Below are 25,429 nucleotides of genomic sequence, written 5' to 3' on the forward strand. Positions count from 1 at the left end.
CGTTGTTGGCCATGGCGCGTTCGGTGGTCAGCAACGGCTGAACCAATCGGGGGTCACCAGTGAAGTGTGGTGCTGCGCACACAACTTGCTTGCCAAAGAGGTAGGCCACAACGCGTTTGATAAAACCAAGAGTCTTTATTATGAAAGCTCGAACTGCAGCACTGGGCGGGCCCGAGCTTAGAGCCCGCATATATGTGCCGAGGCCACGCCTCGTCCCCGGGCGTGGCCGGTCGGTCGATAGGCGGGGCATGCATTGCATTTCCCCGCCTGGACGTTCGCGCCACCTGCTGGTGTGCTGAATTCGTGTACCTTGCTTGTGTCTGCCACATTTGTTTGTTTGTTTGTCTGCGCGCGCTAATCTCCTGAACGGTGAAAGATAGGAGGAATCCTCGAATACAAAAAATGTCGGGACGGGCCCCGGGAAGGTTTTAGGCTTGGTGGCGAGACTGGTCGAGGCCGCTTCGGCCGGGCTGGGCCCATTTCGCAATTAAAAGCTGAGCTGAATTATAGTAGTCAATCGTCGACAGCCATGAGTAAAAGCTGAATTATAGTAGTAAATTCATTCAAAAATAACTTAAAATGTTGGGACGGCCCCAGGAAGGTTATAGGCTAGGTGGTGATGCCGGTCGAGGCCGCTTCGGCCGAGCTGGGCCCATTTCACAATTAAAAGCTGAGCTGAATTATAGTAGTCAATCTTCTACGGCCGCGAGTAAAAGCTGAATTATAGTAGTAAATTCATTGAAAAATAACTAAAAATGTCGGGACGGGCCCCGGGAAGGTTATAGGCTAGGTGGCGAGGCCGGTCGAGGCCACTTCGGCCGGGCTGGGCCCATTTCACAATTAAAAGCTGAGCTGAATTATAGTAGTCAATCTTTTACGGCCACGAGTAAAAGCTGAATTATAGTTGTAAATTCATTCAAAAAGAACCCGGGCAACGCCGGGTGCTTTCGGCTAGTCTACTATATAAGAGAGATATCTGTCTGTGTGTCGCCATTTTTCTCAGAGATGGCTGAACGGATCTTCGTCAAACTTGCAGAGGTTCATCAGTGAGTGCCTGGGGGTGTTTTAGGCCCCAAAAAAAAATTGTGAAAAAAAAACCGATCGTTTTTTTGGAGTTAAAAAAAAAATCGCTCGATAGTGCCTAAGCTTTATTAAATGAATGACAGTTATATACAAGTACACATTCCCATAAATAAATACAAAACAATCACCAGACATTTGAATACAAATAAATCAAACAATTCCGGCCGGAAGTGTACGAAGTTGGTACTACGGCTTCTTCTTCTTCTTGATTGGCATCACACTTAACGCAGAAACGTGATGAACGCCACATTCACCCCATTCACCCACCAGCATATATATGAACCCCCTTCCTCTCCCGCCTCCTCTTCCCCCATCCCTCCCCTCCCCCCCCCCTCTCCTGCCTCCCCCCTCCCCTCTCCTGCCTTCCCCCCTCCCCTCCCCTCCCCCCTCACCCTCCCCCCCCACTCCCCCTTCTCCCCCTCCCTCCCCCTTCCCCTCTTCCCCCCTCCCCTCCCTCCCAAGGAAGATTTCATCCAGATGTGTATATATATATATATATGTATGTGTGTGTGTGTGTGTGTGTGTGTGTGTGTGTGTGTGTGTGTGTGTGTGTGTGTGTGTGTGTGTGTATGTATGTGCAGTATTGTAAACAGTCGATGCTCGATATTGAACACAGAACGAAAATAATAGTGGGATGTGGTGAGTGGTGGGGGGAGGGGGAGGAAACCTACCAACAGCAAAGTAGAGGGACAAGATAGAAGGTGACTTGGAGAAATATAAGGCATGGGGAATAATTAGAGCAAGGTTAGGAGGACACGTGGTGGAGTAAACAATATCAGCACCGAGATAAACGGAACATTGTTAATTTGCTAAATTATATCTAATGAACTTCTGAATGTACGTTAATTTGATAATTGAGTTTGGAAAAAGATTTGCATGTGATTTTGTGTTCATTACAGGGACATCTGACTTGGTGATATCTGGACGAAATCAAATCATGAAAATCGAAACACAGTGGTGTACTTGCATTACAAATGGCCTTTTGGATATTCCCACATGAAGATCATGTCATGAGAAGTAGGAATTACTGTTGAAAATCCTGGTGCTGTTCATTCGCAAAAGGAGCAAAATAAATCTCTTCAGAGGGAAACAAAAAAAGACAACGATAAGCAACTTTTCATTTTATGCATAACTTGCAGATTACCAGTAAGTATGCTGATGATGAAAGGTTCTCTTGGTTAGAGCATAAACAGGAAACTCAAGACCAGCAAAACCAAGGAAAACTTTTCACATGTCCTTCTACATTGTGGTGAGTGCAGGAAGCAAGGCGGACAAAGTGAATTTATGAAGTCGCTCTTCAGAACAACACTCACTCTGTCCTGAAGTGCAGAACATGTCTGAAGCTCATTGATATTTGCAGGAAAGTCGAAGCATGCAAGGAATTAAGGTAGTTTTCGTACTTGTGCTGGCCGGCCTGCACTATTCGTCGGAAGCACCAGGTAAGTGTCGCTGGATTTCCTTTCACTTGCACAAATATAGACTTTCTTTAAAGTATTTTTCTATCTTTTTAACGATTTTGCAGTTGAAGGGCCGGAGCCCGGAGGCATTGGTTTTGGGTTGCTCGTCCGGCTGTCCGTATGTGTGTGCATCCGTCTGTTATCGGTTTTTCGCTACCACGATAACTTATAAACCACTGAAAGTTTTCAACGAATCTTTGAACAAGTATGTACAAGAATAACACTAAGATTAAATCATTAGATTTTGAGTTCAAAAGGTTAAAGGTCAAAAGGTTAAAGGTTCAAAAGGTTAAAGGTTCAAAAGGTTAAAGCTTAAGGTTTAACGTGCCCTTCAATTGAAAAACCATTTACCATGATAACTTGTGAACAACTGAAGTTATTTCAACCAAACTTTGCAGAAGTATAGATTGTGATACAAAGATGGACTGTTTCCATTTTGAGTTCAAAAGGTTAAAGGGTTAAGATCAAAAGGTTAAAGGTTCAAAAGGTTAAAGGTTAAGTAAGGTTTAATGTGCCCTTCAATTGAAAAACCATTTACCGTGATAACTTGTGAACAACTGAAGTTATTTCAACCAAACTATGCAGAAGTATAGATTGTGATACAAAGATGGACGGATTTGATTTTGGGTTCAAAAGGTCAAAGGGTTAAGATTCAAAAGGTCAAAGGGGCCCAGCGATGACGCGCACTGAAAGGGAATACTCAGTTTTCACTCCATTTGTTTGTTTGTCCGGGCGATACCTCAGCCATCCTTGGAGCTAGGAAGCTGAAATTTGGGCACAATAGTGAGCAAGTACTCTGGTAAAAACCGCATTTTTACCTCCGCCACCAAAGGGGGATGGAGGTTATGTTTTCACCCCTGTCTGTTTGTCTATTTGTGAACAAGATATCTCAAAAAGTGGTGAAGAATCGCTTTAAAAATTATACTAGCCGGATCCGGATCCGGATCTTCACCAAAAGTGAATCGATTCTTCCTTGTCACACGCACAACCTGTCCAAGTTTCGTCCAAATGCGTCCACAACGTTTTGAGATATCCTGCTGTGTATCGGTTTTAGCCCTATCTCCCAATGGTGAAGAATCACTTAAAAAATTGTCGTAGCCGGATCCGAATCCAGATATTCACCAAAATCTAATCTTTTCGTCCTTGTCACAGACGCTACCTCTCTGCCAAATTTCGTCCGAATCCGTCCACAACTTTTTGAGATATCTTGTTCACAAACAGACAGACAGACAGACAGACAGGGGTGAAAACATGATCCCCATCCACCTGTGGTAGCGGAGGTAATTAATTGATTTTCAAAAAGTTACATAATTGGATGAAGCAGTGGTGGTTTCGGTTTGCTATTAGCCAGTGGATTAAGAAATTAATTCTTTTGCGATTATTATTTTTTATTTATTTACGTAATTAATCAATCCATTATTGTACACCGCTCCCTCCCAATTCCATGCACATGTGCTGTACGGTGGTATCGCGGGCTGGAGGTGGATGATATGTTATTTATTTGGCATGTGGGTGCGGTGTACTTTGAAGGTATCTGTACTTGTCTTTTATCTTTTTCGTTTTCGCCACAATGACTAAATTATAGCATTACACCTTTACATTATTAATGCTCTCAGAAATCACTGAAAAGTGATCCTCAGAATGGATGTTATTCTCAGGGAAACAAATCGGAATAGGAATTCTGAGTGGAACCATTTTTACAGGTTATTTGTGCACCACACCATGGAAGTACGTGACTGGGCTTTGCTACCAGATTAATGCAGCTGGACCAAAACTCAACTGGAACATGGCCCGACAGGCGTGCGAGGAACAGGGAGGAGACCTGGCAAGTATTGCTGACCGCACGGAGCAGAGACTGCTCTCAGGTGAAATCATCCGTACTATTTTCTCTGCTTTCATTATCATGAGTGGCTTGATTGGAGTGTACCGAGCCTTGTTGGGTTGCCCTCACTAGTGTGGGTTTGAGACCCATGGCTGCTGAGGCTGGAATTTTCCACCCCCTCCAATGGTATGCTGACCTATCCAGGATTTTTTCTAAAATTTATGAAATGTTAACAACTTATTGGTGCTTGGTAGACACCCGACGGAGTCTTAAAGACTGATATTTCTCTCCGTAAGACATGTCTCTCCAGTTTTATCAAAGGGAGGCACAAAGCTTTATATGAGGGATTGTTTCTCTGTATACAACTTTAACATCGGGACTGAAAATACGTTTCTCGGCTTCTACAGGCCAAAATTGGCTGCAAATTTCAGAAGTAAATACTTTGTACGTTGAGGTAATATGATCCAAATTTCAGCAACGTCCATTTCTGCATTCTTGAGTTTTATTCACAAAACCCTCGAAATCACGTTGGTGTCTGTCCGTCCGCCCACCCAAAATGTGTTGGCACTCGTATCTCAAAGGTTATGCATTGGAACTTGCTGAAACTTGGAATATACATCGCACAATACGTCTAGTTAATGGCTTTCAAAACAAATTCCACCTAAGTGCCATAGTTTTTGCTTTAAAATGAAATATATATATATATACTGTATATATATATATATATTGTAACGGTTTTGAGAAGTGTAACGAATTTGAGAAGTGTAACAGTTTTTGAGAAGTGTAACAATTTTGGAGGAAGTGTAACGAATGTGAAAAGTATGGTTTTGTTATGTGTAACACCCTCGTAATGTAAATAATGGTCGCAGCCGTCCTCCTAGTTAATTCCATGAAACTTACACGTAGGCCATGATATATCTTTTTAAATAGTGTATTTCCTTATTCTATGTAGGCTAAATATGTGTTTCCCACTAGATTGACTTTGCATTGTATCAAACAAAATAAGTGTAGGCCCTTCCAATTTCCCCAAACATCTCCGCTCTCCAAAGTTCCTTTCAAAAGGGGTGCGAGTGGTGTTCAATCCCGCAAGCCGCCATTGCCCATGTGCTAATCTCGGAGAAGAAAGGCGTGTCTCCACCTCGTCATAGAGGGGAGGAGTGAGCCAACCCCACTTGGCCAACCAGCACCGCGGTTAGCGACCCAGTAGGCGTGCCCTCGCAGCCGGCGGCTTGATTCGGCCCAGAGTAATAAAAGGGACTGGAAGGGACTGCTTCACCAGATGACCTGGGAGATGACCGAGATGACCTGTGAGCTGAGCTGTGAGCGGTGAGAGGCGAAACGCTCCAAGCCAAAGAGGAGAGGTACTCAGAAAGGAAACCAGCTTTGGAGAGACGCGCTGAAAGGAGGGAGACGGCTCCACCAGAAGGAGAGGAGCAGGTGTGCCCGAGCCAGCGCGTGACGTCTAAATCATCGGCAGCGGATACGCGACGAAGGGTTTTCCCGCCAAAAACCGCGAGGAATTGAGAGCTGCTGCCTCCGACCCTCCTCCCTCTCCAGCAATCCACCTCAAGCCCTACCGGCCTGCAATATCCCCCGTGTAAGTGTGAACGTCGTCTGTCCTACTCGTTGTCTTGGGGTTCAGTAAAATGAATAGTTTAAGCTAACGATGCACTGTGTGACTGCTTCTTCCATCCATTGCTGTAAATAATTTTGGTCGCTCTTTCTTTTTGCTTGTGTGTGTATAATAAATCTGTTCTTCCTCCGTACTCTGTCTTCTTCTCTTTTCATTCTCTTTCGGTCGCTTTAGAGGTTTCCCGATTGAATATCTGTGGTGCGATCCGGCCAACGTTTGGGTTCTAATCGGGGAGTAACTGTTCGGACGCGGTAATACCAACCGCTCGGTAAAATAACATCTTAAAACCGCGTCTGTAACAATTGGTAGTCAGGAGTTGGGATTCGGACCTGGGACTAAATTTGTTAGGCCCAAATTTTGGAACACCAATTGTGTTATTACTGTAACAATTGGTGTCGGGGAGTGAGATTCGAGGCCCGAACCCAATTTTTAAAACGTGTAGAAAAAAAATTTTGGTCAAAATTACGAGCTGACGAAATTTGTTTTGTTTTAAAGCAAAACCCGAATTTTGAGATCGCGCCATGGACAATCAAGGCGATCGGATGCCGGTGGGAGAGATAGACGGGGTGGAATCGACCCAGGACCTCGGGGAAATGTATGTGGAGGAAAGGGAGGAGGAGAAAAATGGCAATGTGGTTGCGGGGGTATCAGGCGCACAAAATGGCGCTCTTGCGCACGAGGTTGGGGCAGCTGCGGCCGCACCCTTGGTACTACCAACGGTGGCCCAAATGCAAGCCTTCATGGCCCAATTCATGGTGGAAATGCAGAGAGAAAACGACATTATGGAACGAATGGAAAACAGAATGAGGGCTGATAATGAGCGAATAACGAAAGAATGGGGAAACCAAATTGAAGCAATAACCAACAGAATGGGTGACTGCATGCAAAAATGTGGGGAGACCATGGATCGCATGGTGGGCGAAAGGGTCCCAGGGGTGCACAAGGAAGTAACGCGGGTCGAGAAGCGCCGGTTGAGCGAAGCGGAGGAAAGCACGGGTACAATGACGGGGGTAGAAATCGCGACACGGGGTTTGGAAAAGCCGGCGACCGCTGAGGTAGAGGAGGGTGTTTTATTAAAGCCAGCGGTCGCCGAGGTTAATAAAGAAAAAGCAGTGCTGGGAATTAAAATTGAAGAGATGACGGAGGTAGCCCGGGAATTGCAGGGAGAAATGGATTACGTACAAAGTCCCTGCTCACATCACGATGCTGTGCTTAACCCGAATGGAAGTTTGCAGGTTCGCGTGGAGAAAAGGATCCCCCAGGTGAGTCGTGCTGTATATTGTGCGGGTAGATTTTGCAGGAGGATGTTTAGCGACAAAAGAATTTTCGCGCGCTTGGGATCGAGGAAGCATCCGGGCGTTGGTGAAGGGTCCCGTGTGAGTGGAAATGGCACGCGTGGGAGGAAAAAGTGTGCGTCGGCGAGTGGGTGTGTTATAAAGTGTGGGAGTGAAACCGAGTGCGAGCGAGAATGCACGTCGGGGTGTACGGAGTGTGACACGAATAGTGAGTTGGTGATGGCGCAGGTGCGAGAGGGCACATCGGAGCGCGAGTGTGAAACCGAGTGCGAGCGAGAATGCACGTCGGGGTGTACGGAGTGTGACACGAATAGTGAGTTGGTGATGGCGCAGGTGCGAGAGGGCACATCGGAGCGCGAGTGTGAAACCGAGTGCGAGCGAGAATGCACGTCGGGGTGTACGAAGTGTGACACGGAGAGTAAGGTGGTGGTGGAACGTGTGCGAGAAAGCACACCTGAATTGGTGGTAGCGCGGGTGTGGGAGAGCCCATGTGAGCGCGTTAGTGGGTGGATGCCAGAGTGCACGCCCATGGTGAGTGTTATGGAGGACGTAACGGAGGAGAGGTGTGCGCAAGAGTGTGCGCGAGAGGTGTGGTGTGTAACAGGGAGAGCGTTGGTGGAATGTACGGATGGCGTTGGAACGCCAGGTTTTGTGAGGGTGAAAGGGGTAGCGTATGCGTGTGAGCATGCAAGTAAAGCATCGACGGTAACCGGGTTAGCGGTTAGGGCGACGGATAGCCGATGCGAGCACTCGGTGCGAGGGGTGCTTTGTTGGGTGCGAGGCCCGGCGCGGGTCGATGCTGCGTCGCTTCTCTTCGAAGCGTCGTTGCCGATTCGGGCTTGGCCCCGCCCCGCACGGTCGAGTCCGGGCCTTGGGGGGCGAGGCGACCGGTCCGGTTCAAGGGCGAGTGGGAGGAAGCGGAACGGTGCCCCCTCGTGGGGACGGGGTTCCGACCGGGGGAGATTGAGCCATCGGGCCCGGGACCGCAAGGTGCCGCGCCGAGATGGTGCGTGGAATCTCGGCCCAACCAAACCACCTCCCTTGAACCGAAAGCCGGACGGATTCAACCTGCAGGCGACCAAACCACCCGAATTCATTGCTCGGCTTTACGAACCGAGTTTAATGATGTCACGACGCACCGAGGCTAGGATATAGCGGACTGTGATGATGATGGTAGTGATTTGATACGAAATTTATAATAGTGGGTAGAATTGGTAGTAAATGGAAATTTTTTGAATTGGTTGGAATTTGGACGAGCAAAATTGATAGTGGAGAGACCCCCGATGTGGTGGGATGGCAAATCCACCATCCCTCACGGAGTGGGGCAAATGCGCACTAGCTTATGGGGTGTATGGCAGTGAAAACTAGCCCGGGTGGGTTAGGATATATCGTGTGTAGGGCCCTAGAGATTGACATTAGGTAACGTTAAGATTAGTTAGTGACAAGGATACCTGTAGTGGGGACGCAGGTAGATTAGTATGGATGATAATGACGAGGGAGCGCAATAGTTTAAAGGGACGACTGGGAAGCGCAAGTTTCAGAGGGGAGTAGTTAGCTGAGATGATGCCGTGTGGTTGAGAATTGAACAGGTGTGATTGCACAGGTGTGCAACTGAACAGGTGTGTGGAGCAGTGTATGAGGGAGTAGTGGTGATTGCGTGTTGTGTTGACCAAATGGTCCAGGAAGAGGAGGAGGGTGCAGGTGGCACCAGGTGTGAGGGCACAGGTGTGCAACAACAGGTGTATGTGGCTGTATGGAATAAATGGTATGGAGTATAGGAATGGATGGTCGTGGAGTGAGTATGGTGGAAATTGTGGAGTGGAGTGGATGGTGCGAAGGTGTGAATGGGGGAAGAGTGGACCCCCATCACGGATACCCGGGGCGGGTAGTGTAAGTGTTAGGTAGAGGGTATAGGTAAATTGTGGTTGGATATTGGCATCTGTGGTGCGGGTGAAAGAATGGTCTTTGGATGGGTGCATTAGTGTTGTGGAAATGGCTGGGCGTGTAGCCTGTTAGTGTGTGTAGTTGGTTGGGCGCTCCACCACTGTGAGGATGTCGGCCAGGTGAGGCCGCAGGTGGGCTCTGGGAGCCAGTAGTAGTTGTTGTGGATGGGGCCCGAGGATCCGGAGGACGGACCCGGGTAGCCCAGTGCCAGAGGGCACCAAGGGGTGACAGAGCCAGGAGAGGGCCTTCCCCAGTTAGTTAGGTTAGGGTGAGGAGCTAGGTAAGCTCGGGTGGCAACTGCAGTGGTGGAGGTGTGCAGGTGGGTAGACCTGCTGGGAGAGCTACACGTCACAGCCCAGAAATTGTGCAAGGGCACCGGGAGATGAATCGGGGGAGTGAGACCCCAAATTGAGAAGCACCACAGTTTGGTCAATGGGAATTGGTTGTTAGAACCCATAGTGTAAGTGGCCAATGGATTGGCAGGGAAAGACCCCGGGTAGTGTAAAGTGTGTTAATGTCATTTAGAAAGTAGTTAGGATGAAGTCTCCTCGCACCATCTGCATCCACTCACCTGAGGTGACAGGTACTCCACACCATGCCATGGTTTGATTATTTTTTATGATGCAAATGTTTGGATTGTGAGACGCATCATGACGTGGGTGTGACATTGTGCTTTGATGTTCCATCTCTGCCTCCTTATGAGGATTGATGATGAATTTGGTGATGGCAAATTTTGGTTAGAGGGATTGTGGAGACGAATTTGGTATAGGGGAAATATGGGGAAGACGTGACAGTAGTGACGAATTGGTAATGTGTAGATTTTGTACATATGGGGTAAGGGTAAGGGTAGGGTAGGTGACAGGGGGGTGACGTACGGTAGGGACGAGCTTTCTCACTTCGCCCTCCGTACGCATTTCGCCTTGCATTGCCTTATTGATGTGTACCCTTGTGACCTTACCCCTCGCTCAATTGTCTTTCTTTTGTCTCCCACATGACCTGTGCGCCATTGGGTGCCGAGGGGGAGCGTGCGTGAGGTGGCCATTGTGCGCCCGAGATTCCCAGAACCAGCATGCATTGCGTTGATGTACCACTTTATGGACCGCTGTTCTGCGGCCAAGTACCACTTGATGGACCCCAGGTTCTGGGGCAGGGCACCTCTGTTGGAGACCGGCCATAGTGGCCAGGGAATCTTGCTTGCGGACCTCGGTATGGTGGCACCTATGCCAAACAGGTGGACCACCCTTAGTTGGCCCCTGAGGCCCTAAATAAAAACGAACACAAGTTGTGCTTTTTATTAGTTTCAAGTAGGCCGCATGAAGCCAGAAGACGTCGGGAAGAACATCGGCCCAGCAGAAAAAGAGAAGACCACCACCAGTTGTTTTGTTGTGTTTATTATGAACCGTGGTGACTGCGCACCGAGTGGTGCTTTTGGTGCTTTGTGGTGCTTGTGGTGCTTTTGGTGCTTTTGGGTGCTTTGGTGGTATTGGTACTGGTGCATCGATGCAATGCGTGCTGTCTCCTCCCTCCCAACAGGAATTTCTTTTTCTTGTTCCCTAAAAAGAAAAAAGAAAAAAACACAGGTCCTGGGTTGCGTTGTAAATAAGAAATCACGTCATTGTAAATAATACTCCCCACCGTAAATGTATAGTTTGAGAATAATTCCGTAATTCGGTTAGCTGTGGGCTTGAGTCTGTTAGACAGGGTGCAATGCAATAGGGGGACATACTTATTTGTGTTTTAAGATTGTCACACTCAGGGTCAGGTTAATTGTAGAGGGAATTACACCTACGTGTCACACTAAGTTAAAGTTTTGTAGGCCCGAGGACGGGCCTGAAGAAAGGAGGGTGCAGTGTAACGGTTTTGAGAAGTGTAACGAATTTGAGAAGTGTAACAATTTTTGAGAAGTGTAACAATTTTGGAGGAAGTGTAATGAATGTGAAAAGTATGGTTTTGTTATGTGTAACACCCTCGTAATGTAAATAATGGTCGCAGCCGTCCTCCTAGTTAATTCCATGAAACTTACACGTAGGCCATGATATATCTTTTTAAATAGTGTATTTCCTTATTCTATGTAGGCTAAATATGTGTTTCCCACTAGATTGACTTTGCATTGTATCAAACAAAATAAGCGTAGGCCCTTCCAATTTCCCCAAACATCTCCGCTCTCCAAAGTTCCTTTCAAAAGGGGTGCGAGTGGTGTTCAATCCCGCAAGCCGCCATTGCCCATGTGCTAATCTCGGAGAAGAAAGGCGTGTCTCCACCTCGTCATAGAGGGGAGGAGTGAGCCAACCCCACTTAGCCAACCAGCACCGCGGTTAGCGACCCGGTAGGCGTGCCCTCGCAGCCGGCGGCTTGATTCGGCCCAGAGTAATAAAAGGGACTGGAAGGGACTGCTTCACCAGATGACCTGGGAGATGACCGAGATGACCTGTGAGCTGAGCTGTGAGCGGTGAGAGGCGAAACGCTCCAAGCCAAAGAGGAGAGGTACTCGGAAAGGAAACCAGCTTTGGAGAGACGCGCTGAAAGGAGGGAGACGGCTCCACCAGAAGGAGAGGAGCAGGTGTGCCCGAGCCAGCGCGTGACGTCTAAAGCATCGGCAGCGGATATGCGACGAAGGGTTTTCCCGCCAAAAACCACGAGGAATTGAGAGCTGCTGCCTCCGACCCTCCTCCCTCTCCAGCAATCCACCTCAAGCCCTACCGGCCTGCAATATCCCCCGTGTAAGTGTGAACGTCGTCTGTCCTACTCGTTGTCTTGGGGTTAAGTAAAATGAATAGTTTAAGCTAACGATGCACTGTGTGACTGCTTCTTCCATCCATTGCTGTAAATAATTTTGGTCGCTCTTTCTTTTTGCTTGTGTGTGTATAATAAATCTGTTCTTCCTCCGTACTCTGTGTTCTTCTCTTTTCATTCTCTTTCGGTCGCTTTAGAGGTTTCCCGATTGAATATCTGTGGTGCGATCCGGCCAACGTTTGGGTTCTAATCGGGGAGTAACTGTTCGGACGCGGTAATACCAACCGCTCGGTAAAATAACATCTTAAAACCGCGTCTGTAACAATAGATATATATATATATATATATATATATATATATGTATGTATGTATGTATATATATATATATATATATATATATATATATATATATATATATATATATATATATATATATACACACACACTTTATACCTCTTTATAAATATTATTTTTGGGAAAAATGCCAGTGGAATAGAAAAGGCCCCTTTATGTAAGGGTATGTGCCATGTGGCAAAGTATAGAAAAGAAGGGACATTCCATTGCTTGTAGAAAATGCCAAACAATACAAAATAAGGGGCATTCAAAAAATCTCGTGTGCATGCTGGACTACCCTTGTGTTCTGAGGAGGAACCAAGTAATGCTCTAGAAAGGTTCATATAAAGGGGCGCCAATTTGATTCATACAGCTGCATGAAAAAGTAAATGTATTCTATTTGCCAGACGCAGGGCGACCCTTTATATGAACTTTTCTAGAGCATTACTTGGTTCCTCCTCAGAACACAAGGGTAGTCCAGCATGCACACGAGATTTTTTGAATGCCCTTATTTTGTATTGTTTGGCATTTTATACAAGCTATGGAATGTCCCTTCCTTTTTATACTTTGCCACATGGCACATACCCTTATATAAAGGGACCTTTTCTATGCACCTGGCATTTTGCCCAATAATAATTCGGTTCCCTTTTGCCTCGTTATGAATGACTGACCTCACTTCATTACCTCCACCACCAAAGGTGGGTGTAGGTTATGTACTCATCCCTGTCTATTTGTCTGACTGTCTGTCTATGAGCATGATATCTCAAAAAGTTGTGGATGGATTCGGACGAAATTTTTTGGAGAGGTTGAGTGTTTGACAAGGAAGAATTGATTCAATTTTGGGGAAGATCCGAATCTGGATCTGGATCAGAGAATTTTTAGTGGTTATGCCACTTCAATATTTGGCGATATCCTTCCTTCCCTCCATTAAAAATGAAGAAGAACCTTTCTAACCAACCGTGTTTAATTTTAAAGGGTTCTAAAGGGTAATTGTAATGGGTTCTGAAAAGTTATTCTAAAGAAATCTAAAGGCTAATTACCCTGCACTCATGAAGCGAAAAGCAGGGTTAGGTGATCGGTTGCATACGTGTGGCGTACGTGCATGCGTGTCTGCATTTTAAAAACGTCATTTTCTTTTCAACTGTTGGTCTGATAGACCTGAAATTTTACCATAGGAGTGCCTCTGCCTGTATATATTTTTTAATTCATAATTATGACGTCATAGGTCATGTGATAAGGACACCATCATGGAAGAATTTGAAACCTCATCCGAATCCGCTCCATGGAAAAAATTGAAGCATGTTTCATTGTCAAGGGGGGAATAAGATATGTTAATGATGATGTCATCGGTGCCTTTATTATGACGTCATAATTCGACAGAGACAACACTTAGTCTGATCAGTTTGAAATTTATTGAGCATGATCTACACAACAATTATATTAGAGGATATAAATTTATGATGTCATTGCTCACGTGGTCTGTGGGTCTGGCCCACATTGGATCAAAAAAACCCCTTCAAAAACAAGAGTTGGCTCGCACCAAGTTGACCGTAGTGCGTAGGGTAAGTATTCGATGAATACCATCTGGTTCTAAAGGGTTTCGTTCGTTTCTAGGCTTTGCCTATTTCATATTAAAAATTCCAAACTGAACCGCTTCCTTCAAACACGGGTATGATTTTTTAAAGTGATTCTTAACCATTGAGAGATAGACCGAAAACCGATATATATCACGATATCTCAAAAAGTTATGAACGGATTTGGACGAAACGTGGTGGACCGGTTGGGTGTGAGACAAGGACAAATTGACTCGATTTTGGTGGATTCGAATCGGGATCTGGATATGAGGATTTTTTAATTTTCAAGTGATTTTTTACCATTGAGTGATAGGGCCAAAACTATGTGTAGCATGATATTTGAAAAAGTTGTTTTTTTTTGTTGTTTTTTTTGTATACAAGATCGAGGCTCGTGAAAGAGCTAAACATTAATCACACAAAAAGTCAAACCGACACACAAAACACAAAAAACAAGGGGAGCGGCAGTTGCTGATCTTGCTGATGTTGCTGATGCTGAGTTGCTGAAGTTGCTGATCGATTATGACAAAACTAGGTGGACGAGTTGGTTAGGTGACAAGAACAAGCTGATTCGATTTTGGTTCAGGTCCGAATCCAGATCTGGCCTATCAGTGGATACGAAACATAAACTATTCAGCCTGGTGGAGGTATGCACTCTATACGGAGCACCATTCCACTTAGATTCAGTGTTGTTCCTGTATCATTAGTTCCATGTTAACATATGGATACAAATCTTGTTGTGTTTTTTCTTCCAGTGATGATTCAGTTTTGTTTTGAATGAGGTTACAGAGCCAGTACAGACAACATCTTCTGGAAGACTGTTCCATATGTATTGATTATCCCATTGGTTAAAACTGCAGCCACAGTCATCGATATTGTTGAGGATTTTGTAGGTTTGGATTAGGTCAGCTCTCTCTGTTCTACACTCTAAAGGTGCTCCTGGCAATATATTTCAGCCTCTTGTTGTGTGTCATGTTCATGCATCCTTGTGCTAGTTTGTATCTCTTCTTTGGACCGATTCCATTACATACACTAATGGAGTGATATGAAATTATTGTTATTTCGACACTAACCGTTGAGTTGGGTTACCCCTGTTGATGTTGTGGTACATTTGCATCACCCTGTTTGAACATTAGACAACATTAATCTTTACATGAGATGTCCCACTTTTGCCACAGCTATTGCCAATGGCCAGGACAAACAGTTATGGATGGGTCTAATGGCAACCTTTGATAGACGGTGGCAATGGAGTGATGGACGTGCCATTCCATATGTCAGCTGGGAACCTGGTACGTACTTCACCTGTCAATTGTGGTCTTTTTATGGTTTTGGAGACTTGTAAGATAAGAATGAAGGTAACATTGACGACAACATGAATTGCATTACACTTCATACATTACTGAAAAGGGCCAAAATGTCTTAAGTATGCCCAAGTTAAAGGGGTGAAACGGAGACAAAAATATTACGTTGAGAAAAGGAAGATAATGGATTGGAGTTAAGGGAATAGAAAGGAAGGAATGTTGGAGAGTTGAGGAGTAAGGGCTGTAAAGGAAAGGGGATACATATGGGCTATATCTGACTGAGCGGTGATGGTCAAAAGTTTGCCAAATTTGTGTTTTCTTTATGGAGTAAATAAATGCCCCCTAAACAGTGTCGTATGTGTGTGTATGTGTGTGTGTGTGTGTGTATCATCTGTGAGTGTGTCATGTGTGTGTATGTCATCTGTGTGTGTATGCTGTGTGTATGTGTGTCATGTGTGTTTGTGTGTCATGTGTGTGTCACCTGTGTGTCGTGTGTGTGTGTCTTGTGTGTGTCTGTGTGTGTGTGTGTGTGTGTGTGTGTGTGTGTGTGTCTGTTATCTGTGTGTGTCATGTGTGTTTGTGTGTCATGTGTCTGTGTGCCATTTGTGTTTGTGTGTCATGTATGTCATATGTGTGTGTCATCTGTGTGTGTCATCTGTGTGTGTGTATATGTGTGATACATATTTCAATATGGAGCTGTGGCTTCGACTGAATGGGAAAAATTGGTGTTTCCTGTTCCAATTCCTCATTGTAAAAAAGAAAAGTCATTCTCATTTGCCACGTCATGAAATGCATTTCTTCTACAATGCTGTTATTACCCCGCACATGCTGAGCGAAAAGTGGAGTTAAGCAATATTGGGTCATGTCCGTCTGTCCATTTTATCAGTTTATGATCGAAGAACAACTTGTTTAAATTGAATATTATATTTTGAACACGAATCAAACATGAATTTGAAGTCTTTAGTTTTACCGTACCATAGCTTTGAATTCGTCCCAATCACACACGCGCAGAGAGGAGTGACATCATATCTTTACTCTGTCTGTCTGGCAGTCAAACAAAATTGAAAATCATTCCAAGCAGGAAACTTACTAATTTTAAGGGCATTATAAAGGACACAAACAACAGGAACGATGAACTAATATGTAATGTGTTGGATGGGGTGGTGTAATAGACACTGCAGAAAATGGTGGTAAAACCGGAATTAATTTATTTATATGTCTTTTACAATCTTTATTTTATTTAAATTGAATGATATACTTGAACACTGTAGAACACAAATCACCTGTCATAATACTTCCAAGAACCTCCAGTTTGGCAGTACTTCAATGTGGTGGTGTATAAGGGTGGTATTTGAGACTGTTCTGTAATAAGGTACTTAAATAGCACTAAACTGCCAGATTTTTTAAAAACGATTATTAAATTCATTATTTTTATGAAAGTTGAAGTACAGTACTGTATAAACTTAAACACTGCATGGGGTATCATGTTCTATGAACTCTTTAGTTCATAATATAATACTAAAGGTGCCTGTCCCATTTAGTTACACTTGCTATTTTGGCTAAAGTGGGCCTCAACTCAGATGTGATCGATGAAATGTGTATTTTTGTCTCGATTACAACATCTAGGGGATAACACAAGTAAATTTTGCTTTGTACTTGCCTGCAATTGCAGACAAACAGTGTATGTGCACATACTTATTGAGAATTAGTAGAGGAAAGAAAAACATGGCGAGACGCCTGATAATGAAAAATTAAAATGAAAGGAATATCTCTGCTTTTTTGAGAAATGGGAGGAAAAATTACATGGAGCTCAAATCACCGACACCAAGGGAACTGACGCAAATCCCAATTTAGAATGCTACGCAGGTGCAGTTATAAAAGGTATGGCTAAAAACATTAACTCGGAGACCCACAGGAATATGCAGCCAGAATAAAGCAATATAATAAAAGACCAAATGCAACATTGACGTCATCAGGAGTGACCCAAATAAGCAAAGATGGAGTCATCAGGAGGGACCTGAATAAGCAAAGATGGAGTCATCAGGAGGGACCTGAATAAGCAAAGATGGAGTCATCAGGAGGGACCTGAATAAGCAAAGATGGAGTCATCAGGAGGGACCTGAATAAGCAAAGATGGAGTCATCAGGAGGGACCTGAATAAGCAAAGATGGAGTCATCAGGAGGGACCTGAATAAGCAAAGATGGAGTCATCAGGAGGGACCTGAATAAGCAAAGATTGAGTCATCAGGGGGAACCCGAAGCAGCTCTGTGAATATATGGGTTTGTTGGTGTTGTTGGTGTTCTATAGACCCAGACAGTTCTCTCGAACAGGCCCGTGGCATGGAGACAGCCGATTGATCTCGCAGGAGCGACACAGAGATTCCCTATATCCAGGATGGTGTACCCCCACCGTCAGGAAGTCAGGACCGCAAGAGAGTCAGAGAAAGGGAGAGGGAGAGGGAGAGGAAGAGGAACAGGGAGAGGAAGAGAGAGAAAGGGAGAGAGGGAGAGGGAGAGAGAGAAAGGGAGAGAGAGAAAGGGAGAGAGAGAAAGGGAGAGAGAGAAAGGGAGAGAGGGAGAGGGAGAGAGAGAAAGGGAGAGAGAGAAAGGGAGAGAGAGAAAGGGAGATAGAGAAAGGGAGAGAGAGAAAGGGAGAGAGAGAAAGGGAGAGAGAGAAAGGGAGAGAGAGAAAGGGAGAGAGAGAAAGAGCTGTTCACCACCATCTCTTATCTTCCCCCATCCAAAACCTTGATCTTTTCTACCCCCACTAATTCACCCCAGATCCACCTTGTTTGAAATTCCAACTTCTTTCCTGGAAGTCTTGGCAGTGTCCATATGTTTTATACCTCTCCCACCACTCCCCCCCATCCCATGCCCCCCCCCCCAAAGCCCTCTCCCTCCCACAGTTCTCTCGATGTCTCCATGTCTCTCGGTCCCTGCTCTCAAATGTTGTGTTTGTGTCCTTCCCCCTCTCTCCCCATCTTGTCTACCGCTCCCGATGTTATTTGTTTTGTGTGTCTGTTTGTCTTTCTGTGTGATTAATGTTCGCTCTTTCACGAGCCTCGATCTTGTATGCAAAAAAAAAAAAAAAAAAAAAAAAAAAAAGAAAGAGAAAGAGAGAGACTTTGACTTTTACATCCTTTTATTACAAAAATATCAAAAAGTATATTTTGTAAAACGTATAAATACAACCATTTCACAAAGCATTTCACAAATCAGAGGTAAAAAAACAAGCAAAACCATTTAAAAGGGAACATTTACATGAAGACCATTAGTACATCAAGAAAGGGAACAGGAAAAAAAAATAATAAAGTGTTTTGCTCCTCACAAAGAAATCATATCGTGCTTGAGGAGTGATCAATCTGTGATCAGCACACCATTTTGCACAGAGCAAAGTGCATTATTCAATGCCCATATACTTTTGAAGATCAATACTTTATCCATATATGTATAGAAACAAAATTCTGTTTTAATCCGGGCAAAAACAAGTCCTTTAAAACAGGCCGGGAGGTTATCTGTACATCTTGTAGGATTTTCAATTTGCATTTTCCTCGTGCGATATATTGCTTTCTTTGCCATGGCAACGAGAAAGTTCGCTAGGGCCACTTCTATTTGGTGTGTGTTTGAGACAAAGCAAAAAATGAAAGAATTCAAAGTAAAGTTTAAAGAAAGCTTCATGCACATTTCATGCAGCAAACCAAATAAAGGAATCAAGCGCGCACATTCAACATAAGCATGTGACACGGTCTCAAGAGCACCACAGAAGGGACAATGCTCAGATATTTCCGAAGAAAAAACATGCAAGAGCTTATTGGTGGGTAATACCCAATGTGCCAGCCTCCACGACAGGTCGGCAGTTTTCTTTGGAATAAGTATGTGATAATAGGCTTTCCAGTTAGGTTGGAAGGGGTATTCTGTAGGCAAGCAATTGTGCCACTTCCTTGACTGCCAAGTTCCTAAGGAGGGCCGGATTGCTTTGACACAGGCCTGGTATATTGCACGATTTTCCAGACCTGCAGATCCAAAACGTATTTTTGGTAAATATTTTATTATTGTGCCACAATTCATTACAGTGGGGGTGACTTCTAAATTTGGGAAACAGAGGCTTGGCTCACAAACAATTAGGCCATCACCAGTGCGAGGAGATTGCTCCCAGTGCACCTTAACTTTGCGGTATACGCTAAGTATTTCGCATAGCACAGCAGATATTATGCGGTTTGACCGCATGCCAACTTTATTTGCAAGTGCTGCAGCACTTAACCATGTCCTTGTCTCAATCATTAGATCAGCAACGTGATGGACACCATTCTGAACAAAATAATCAATAAAAGAGCGTTCCGTTCTTATTCTTTTGAAGAGAGAGTTGTAGAAAAGAGGCTCTCTGAAAAACATCTCTTGGGTGTAGGAAACATAATCACGGTCGACCATGAAAACACGCCAAGCATTCAGAATTATATTGTAAAATGGTGGAAGCAAGGACAGATCAATACATTTCATGTTCATTAGGAATAGACCAAATGAATAGTCTAGCATGCCGGCTTGACGGAGGAGGAGGAGAGCAGTGGACCTCCAGGCTAGGTCTGATGGACCATAGAGAAGCCGCCAGATTGAGGCAATGCCAAATGCCATAGCCCTGCATACGATGTCCACAAGACCATGCCCACCTTCCTCTAAGGGAAGATTCAAGATCTCTGGACGAAGCCAATGTTTTCCACTCCAGAAGAAGTTTATTATTGTCTTCTGTATATTCAGCAGAAAGCGTTCAGGAGGTGGAATGGCTTTGATTCTGTGCCACAGTATAGATGCTGCTAGGTTGTTTATGACCAGGACTCGTCCCCGGTATGAAAGCAAAGCCAGCAAACCTTTCCATTTCCGCAGCTTTTGTTCGAGAGAGTCAGCGAGACCCTCCCAATTTTTCGCTTGTGTTGCTTCATCACCGATGTAAACACCAAGGTACTTCATTCCGTTGAGGGACCAGGTGAGGTGTTTCGGGAGGACAGGCATAGGGCGCTGGCATGGGCCCATCCACATCGCCTGGCACTTGTTCCAGTTTACCAAAGCTGAAGAAGCTGAACCATAATAGTCCAAGCAATCCACCAGTTTCTTTATCTCATCACTATTATGTACGATGGCGCAAATATCGTCAGCATATGCAGAGACTTTCACAGGCCTTGTGAGCAAATTTTTGCATCCGGTTAGGATGCTGCGGACTTTGATTAAAAGAGGCTCAATGGTTAAAGAGTACAGAATACCAGATAAAGGACATCCCTGACGGATACCCCTTCCAACCTTTACAGGTGAAGTTAGCTCAGAGTTTACTCTGAGTATTGAGGAAATGCCATTATAGAGCAGTTTTACCATGGAAAGAAAAACAGGACCAAGTCCAAAACACTCTAGCACCTTGAAAAGATATACATGACTTACACGGTCAAAAGCCTTCTCTTGGTCAAGCACAATCAAACCAAGATTGTCATTTTTTATTTTACACACATCCCAAAGATCTCTTAATAAAAAAATGTTATCGTGTATCTGTCGGTTAGGGATACAGAAAGACTGATCACTTTGAATCAACGATTCTAGGAGTGGGGCGATGCGTCGAGCTAGAACTTTAGAAAATATTTTATAATCTGAAGTTAGGAGAGAGATTGGACGCCAATTATCAATGAGCTGAGGGTCTCCTTTCTTTGGTAATAGACTAATGACTGCTCTACGGCAGCTCATCGGCAAGTCACCACAACGTAATGAACTATTAAAGACCTCCAATAGTTCTGGGCCTAATAAGGGCCAAAAGGATTTATAAAACTCTATTGGGAGGCCGTCCAACCCAGGAGATTTACCCGTAGGTAAAGAAGCAAGGGAAAGTGTAAGCTCTTCCAAGGAAAGTAAGGAGCCAAGCTGATCCCTTTGAGCAGCACTTAGCATGGGTAAGTCAGATGTGAAGTAACTTATTGAGCCATCGTCAACATCATTTGCCATAAACAGGTCTGAAAAGAAGTTATAGACCTCCCTCTTTATATTATCTTGTGACGTCACAGTGTTACCAGTTGAGAGCTTTAAGGTTTCAATTTGCCTTTGATTGGTAGTCTTTTTATCAAAATGGAAAAAAAATTTGGTCGGTGCATCTAAATTATATAGCTGATCCATCCGTAGACGGACCATTGCACCTTTTGCTTGGTATTCGACCAGGCTGTTTAGTAGAGTCTTCTTTTCCATAAGCAAATGATTATTTGTTCTATTGGGGCTATTTGCCACATCAGTTTGCAACTTCATTATTTCCTTTTCTAGTGTGAACCTCTCCCTTTTTACACTGAAAGAAGAGAAGTAATTAAACTGTTGGCAAAAGACAGCGATCTGCGCCTTTGCGTAGTCCCACCACAATATCGGGTTATCAAAATTATTCTTTCTTTCTTTGAGGCTAATCCAAAACACTTTGAAAGCTTCACAAAAAGCAGCATTTTCCAGCAACATGACATTGAACTTCCAATATGGGCTGCCATGTTGCTGCAGAGCAAGCTTAAAGGACAAGGTTACAGCCAGGTGATCAGAAAAAAGAGAAGGCACAATATCAGATTTCAATATCTTGTCAAGCATTACAGTATTGACATAAATTCTGTCTAACCTGGCTAGTGTGTGCATCTGAGACGTACATCTAGACCAAGTAAACTGCCGTTGCATAGGGTGCTGAATACGCCAGACATCTATTAATCCCGTCGTCTTGATGATTTTCTCCAAAGGTATGGCAGATCTAGGATGTGGCTCCGCACTGTTTCTATCTAACGCAGGGTCAAGAGTGCAGTTGAAGTCGCCACTCATTATAAAAGAGCAATTTAAGTCAATTGTACTCAGAAGATCCTCTAGCTTTAGAAAGAAGTTTTGCCTTTCAGCATTCTTACAGGGGGCATATATGTTTACAAAAACAAAGATTTGATTATTGGCAGTGAATTGAAGACAAGCCAGATGTCCGGGAATTATTTCATTATATTGAACTTGTGTGAGTGTTAATGAGGAGGAGACAAAGAAAGCAATTCCAGCAGTGAGACAATTGATATCACTGAAGAACCACTGGCCCTTCATTAGCCTTCTCCATTGGGCTTGGCCATTCAGATCTCCATGCGTTTCTTGCAGTAACAAGACATCCAGGTGCAAACGCCGGGTCAGATCTTTTACCTGAACTTTGCGTTCTAAACTAACACCACCGTTAATGTTTAGACTACCAAAACTAACACTCATTCTTTCGGAAAAAGAAAGAAGATAAATAACTAAATAGATCAAAAAACCCATGGGGACCTCATTTACGAAGCTCCTGCCGAGCTTTCTGGATCATTTTTCTTAGCCGGTGCTTCTGAGCATCAGTGAAATTTGGAGTGTCAGGGTTGTGCACAATTTCCTTCAATTTAAAAATCAACATCTGCAGATCAGGGAAATGATCTTTCAGTTCAATGTTCCTTTTCCGATAGGAATCTCTCAAAAAGTCCTGAAGCTCGTCATCCGTAGGGCTGTTTACAGCCTTTAGAATCTGAGAGGACTCCTCTTGACCCTCACCATCAGATTCCTCATATGGGGAATCAATTGGTGTTTCAGCTTCCTGGCGCACATCACATGATTGCTCAGTTTCAATAAAGTAAACTTCTTCAGGAACGTTTTGTGCCAGAGTCACATTTGAAACTTCTTCGGGATGCGAGGTGGGGGGCTCCAAGCATGTTTGTGACATGACCACCATGCTCGATTCAAGGATGTCACTCTCCTCCAGTGGATTTAAATTATCCTCTTTTATTCTCTCTGTGCCCTTATTTTCCTCATTTATTCCTTTTTTAGGGGGAGATTTTAAGTGCTTTTCCTCCTCTTGCGATTGACAGGAGGAAGCTGCACAATGAACGTCCTCGTGTGAGATGACACTGTCTGAAGGATCAGCGACACTCACTGGGATTGGAAAGTTAGAATCCACTTTTTCCTTGATGATGTTTGTACTAGTGGAGGTGTCCTTTTCCTCCAATAAGGCAAACCTGTTTTCACATTGAAATCCAGTGATGGAGTTTTCACTGATTTGCCTTTTCCCAGAAGGTGACGCACTTCTTACAGCCGATTTACGTTTTTTTACTTTGGAAACGGTGACAAACCCCTCATTTGCGCTGTCCATTGATTCAACGGGAGGGGGCGTGTCCACTTGTTTACCTGGTTTATCCTGCACATTTGTCGAGCAGGAAACGTTAACATTAATCTGCGAGTCATTGTTTCCCGTTTCGACCATGTTAGGCTGTTCCTTCTGATTGCGGCAAAACCGTTTCATATGTCCCACTGCACCACAACCAAAGCACTTTAGGGTGTCGGTGGTGATGTATACTTGATAATCGCGGCCATTTGTCGTGAATTTTAAAGCAACATTCAAGGAGGGATATTCCTTTTTGAGAACCATAAAGACCTGCCTACGGAAACTCATCACGTGACTGACACGTTCATCCTTACAGCCCAAAGGGAGCATTATTAATGGGGACACACATTGCCCATATCGCTGCAGCGCTGCAAGGATTGTATCGGTATCGAGAAATGGTGGTGCATTTGAAATAACCACTTTCTGAGCAGGAGTATCCAAGGGATAAACCATAACAAAGTGTCCGGAGTCGAGGGACAAACCTTGTTGTACGATGAGAGCAATGTGCTCTACATCGGACACAAACACGATAACCCGTTTGTTCATACGCGACGCCGCACGTACCTTATCAAACCCGATCATGTTCCCGATCGTGAGAACAATAGCTTCGACTGTAATACCCTCGGGTGGAGAACACGCAATGCCATGCTCACGTGATAATTGCTCAAACGCTGCATATCGCTGCGAGTGAGCAGCCGCCATGTTTGGACACACGAGGCTCGACCTCGTCCTCCCAGCTCGGGAAGAAGAAGTTAGTAATGTACTCCGACTTTCCCAGCTTAGGGAAAGGGAGCGTTAAAAAAACAAACTAAGGAAATATAAGCGGGAAAAAAAGGTTTGAAGTGAAGAAAATAAGTCGGGGGAAAAAACAACAGGGAACCGCCCAAAAACGGCGATTACCTTAACCTGCACAATAAGTGTGCTCTATGGCTCTCTCTCTCGTCTCAACATAGAAGGGGAAACACAGGGAAGCTTTACAAATAGAAACAAGCACACGAAGGAGCGAAATGGGGGGGAGGAGGGGTGGAACAAACAGCCAAGACAGAGCACTCACGACACGAAGCGAGCAGACGCCATGACACTGCACCCAGCGCACCGACAGCCGATAGGTGGCGACAGAGAGGGAGAGGGAGAGGGAGAGAGAGAGAGAGAGAGAGAAAGAGAAAGAGACTTTAGTCCTTTTATTACAAAAATATAAAATATAAAAGTAACAATATACACGTTTTGCAATGAAATCAATAATGCCAATAAAAAGAAAAGGAAGAAGCACCCAATGATCATCAAATAAGAAACAATCAGTATCTCACAACAGTATTCTAAATTCGTTTTCTTTAACCTCACAAAACCCACCAACACACCAAGTATCAACAAAGTTTTGAAAATTTCCGGCCTCGTTGGAAAGGGTAAATTCCAGTTTCAATCTTGCTGAAACTAATGCATTCAAACACAACATGATATTGCAGTGCTCTATCGGTTTGCCAGATAGTTTGTCTTTTCTTGTCAAATAAACAGCAAGTTTCGCAGTTGCTATTAGGAAACTAAACAGTTTAGACGCAGGATTCTGTTTAGGAGCAAAACCAAAGACGAAATTCCTCAAAGAAAAAGTAACATGCATTTCGTGTGCAATGTAATTCAACCAATGAAACAAAGGAAATAATCGGATACAGTCTATGAATGCATGAAACAAGTCCTCATTGACTGTACAGAAGGGACAACAAACAGATACAGGAGAAAAATGTCTAATAAACGTGTTGGAGGGAACAATCCAGTGGGCCAAACGCCACTGGAGATCACCTGTTCTTTTGGATGTGGGCTCACTATACATGGCTTCCCAGATAGGTTCGGAGGGGGGTCCTCCGGGTAACAATCCTTTCCATCGGGTAACTCCATTTAACGAAGGGTTCCCATTTAACAGCTTGAGGCACATCTTGTAGATGCCCTTGCTGTCCATTGTCTGGAAAAGCTTTGACCCATCGCTAACAGGGGGCAAATCGTTTTGAATGGGTTCAACAATCAATTTAGGCACTGTCGGCTCATTTAGATCTTCTTCTGTACCTCGAGTCCAAGTTAGGCCAAGTTGCCGTCCCACCTGAATCATTTTCCTCAAA

General features: G+C 44.4%; 1 protein-coding gene across 2 annotated transcripts in view; it reads left to right on the forward strand.

Annotated features, from left to right (window-relative positions):
* LOC137412181 (macrophage mannose receptor 1) overlaps positions 1-25,429 on the forward strand; it is a 234,998-nt gene that overhangs the window by 35,091 nt on the left and 174,478 nt on the right. The window contains exons 1-3 of one of the 2 annotated variants that reach the window (XM_068097465.2): positions 2,320-2,522; positions 4,244-4,405; positions 15,050-15,160. In XM_068097465.2, the coding sequence (XP_067953566.2) occupies positions 2,456-2,522; positions 4,244-4,405; positions 15,050-15,160 (340 nt within the window). In that variant the 5' untranslated portion in view covers positions 2,320-2,455. Of the gene's footprint in view, positions 1-2,319; positions 2,523-4,243; positions 4,406-15,049; positions 15,161-25,429 lie in introns of those variants that run through there. The other variant, XM_068097464.2, reaches the window with a different exon arrangement.

This window comes from Myxine glutinosa, chromosome 7 (assembly GCF_964187855.1).
Source record: "Myxine glutinosa chromosome 7, kmMyxGlut1.1, whole genome shotgun sequence".
Classification (NCBI taxonomy): Eukaryota; Metazoa; Chordata; class Myxini; order Myxiniformes; family Myxinidae; genus Myxine; species Myxine glutinosa.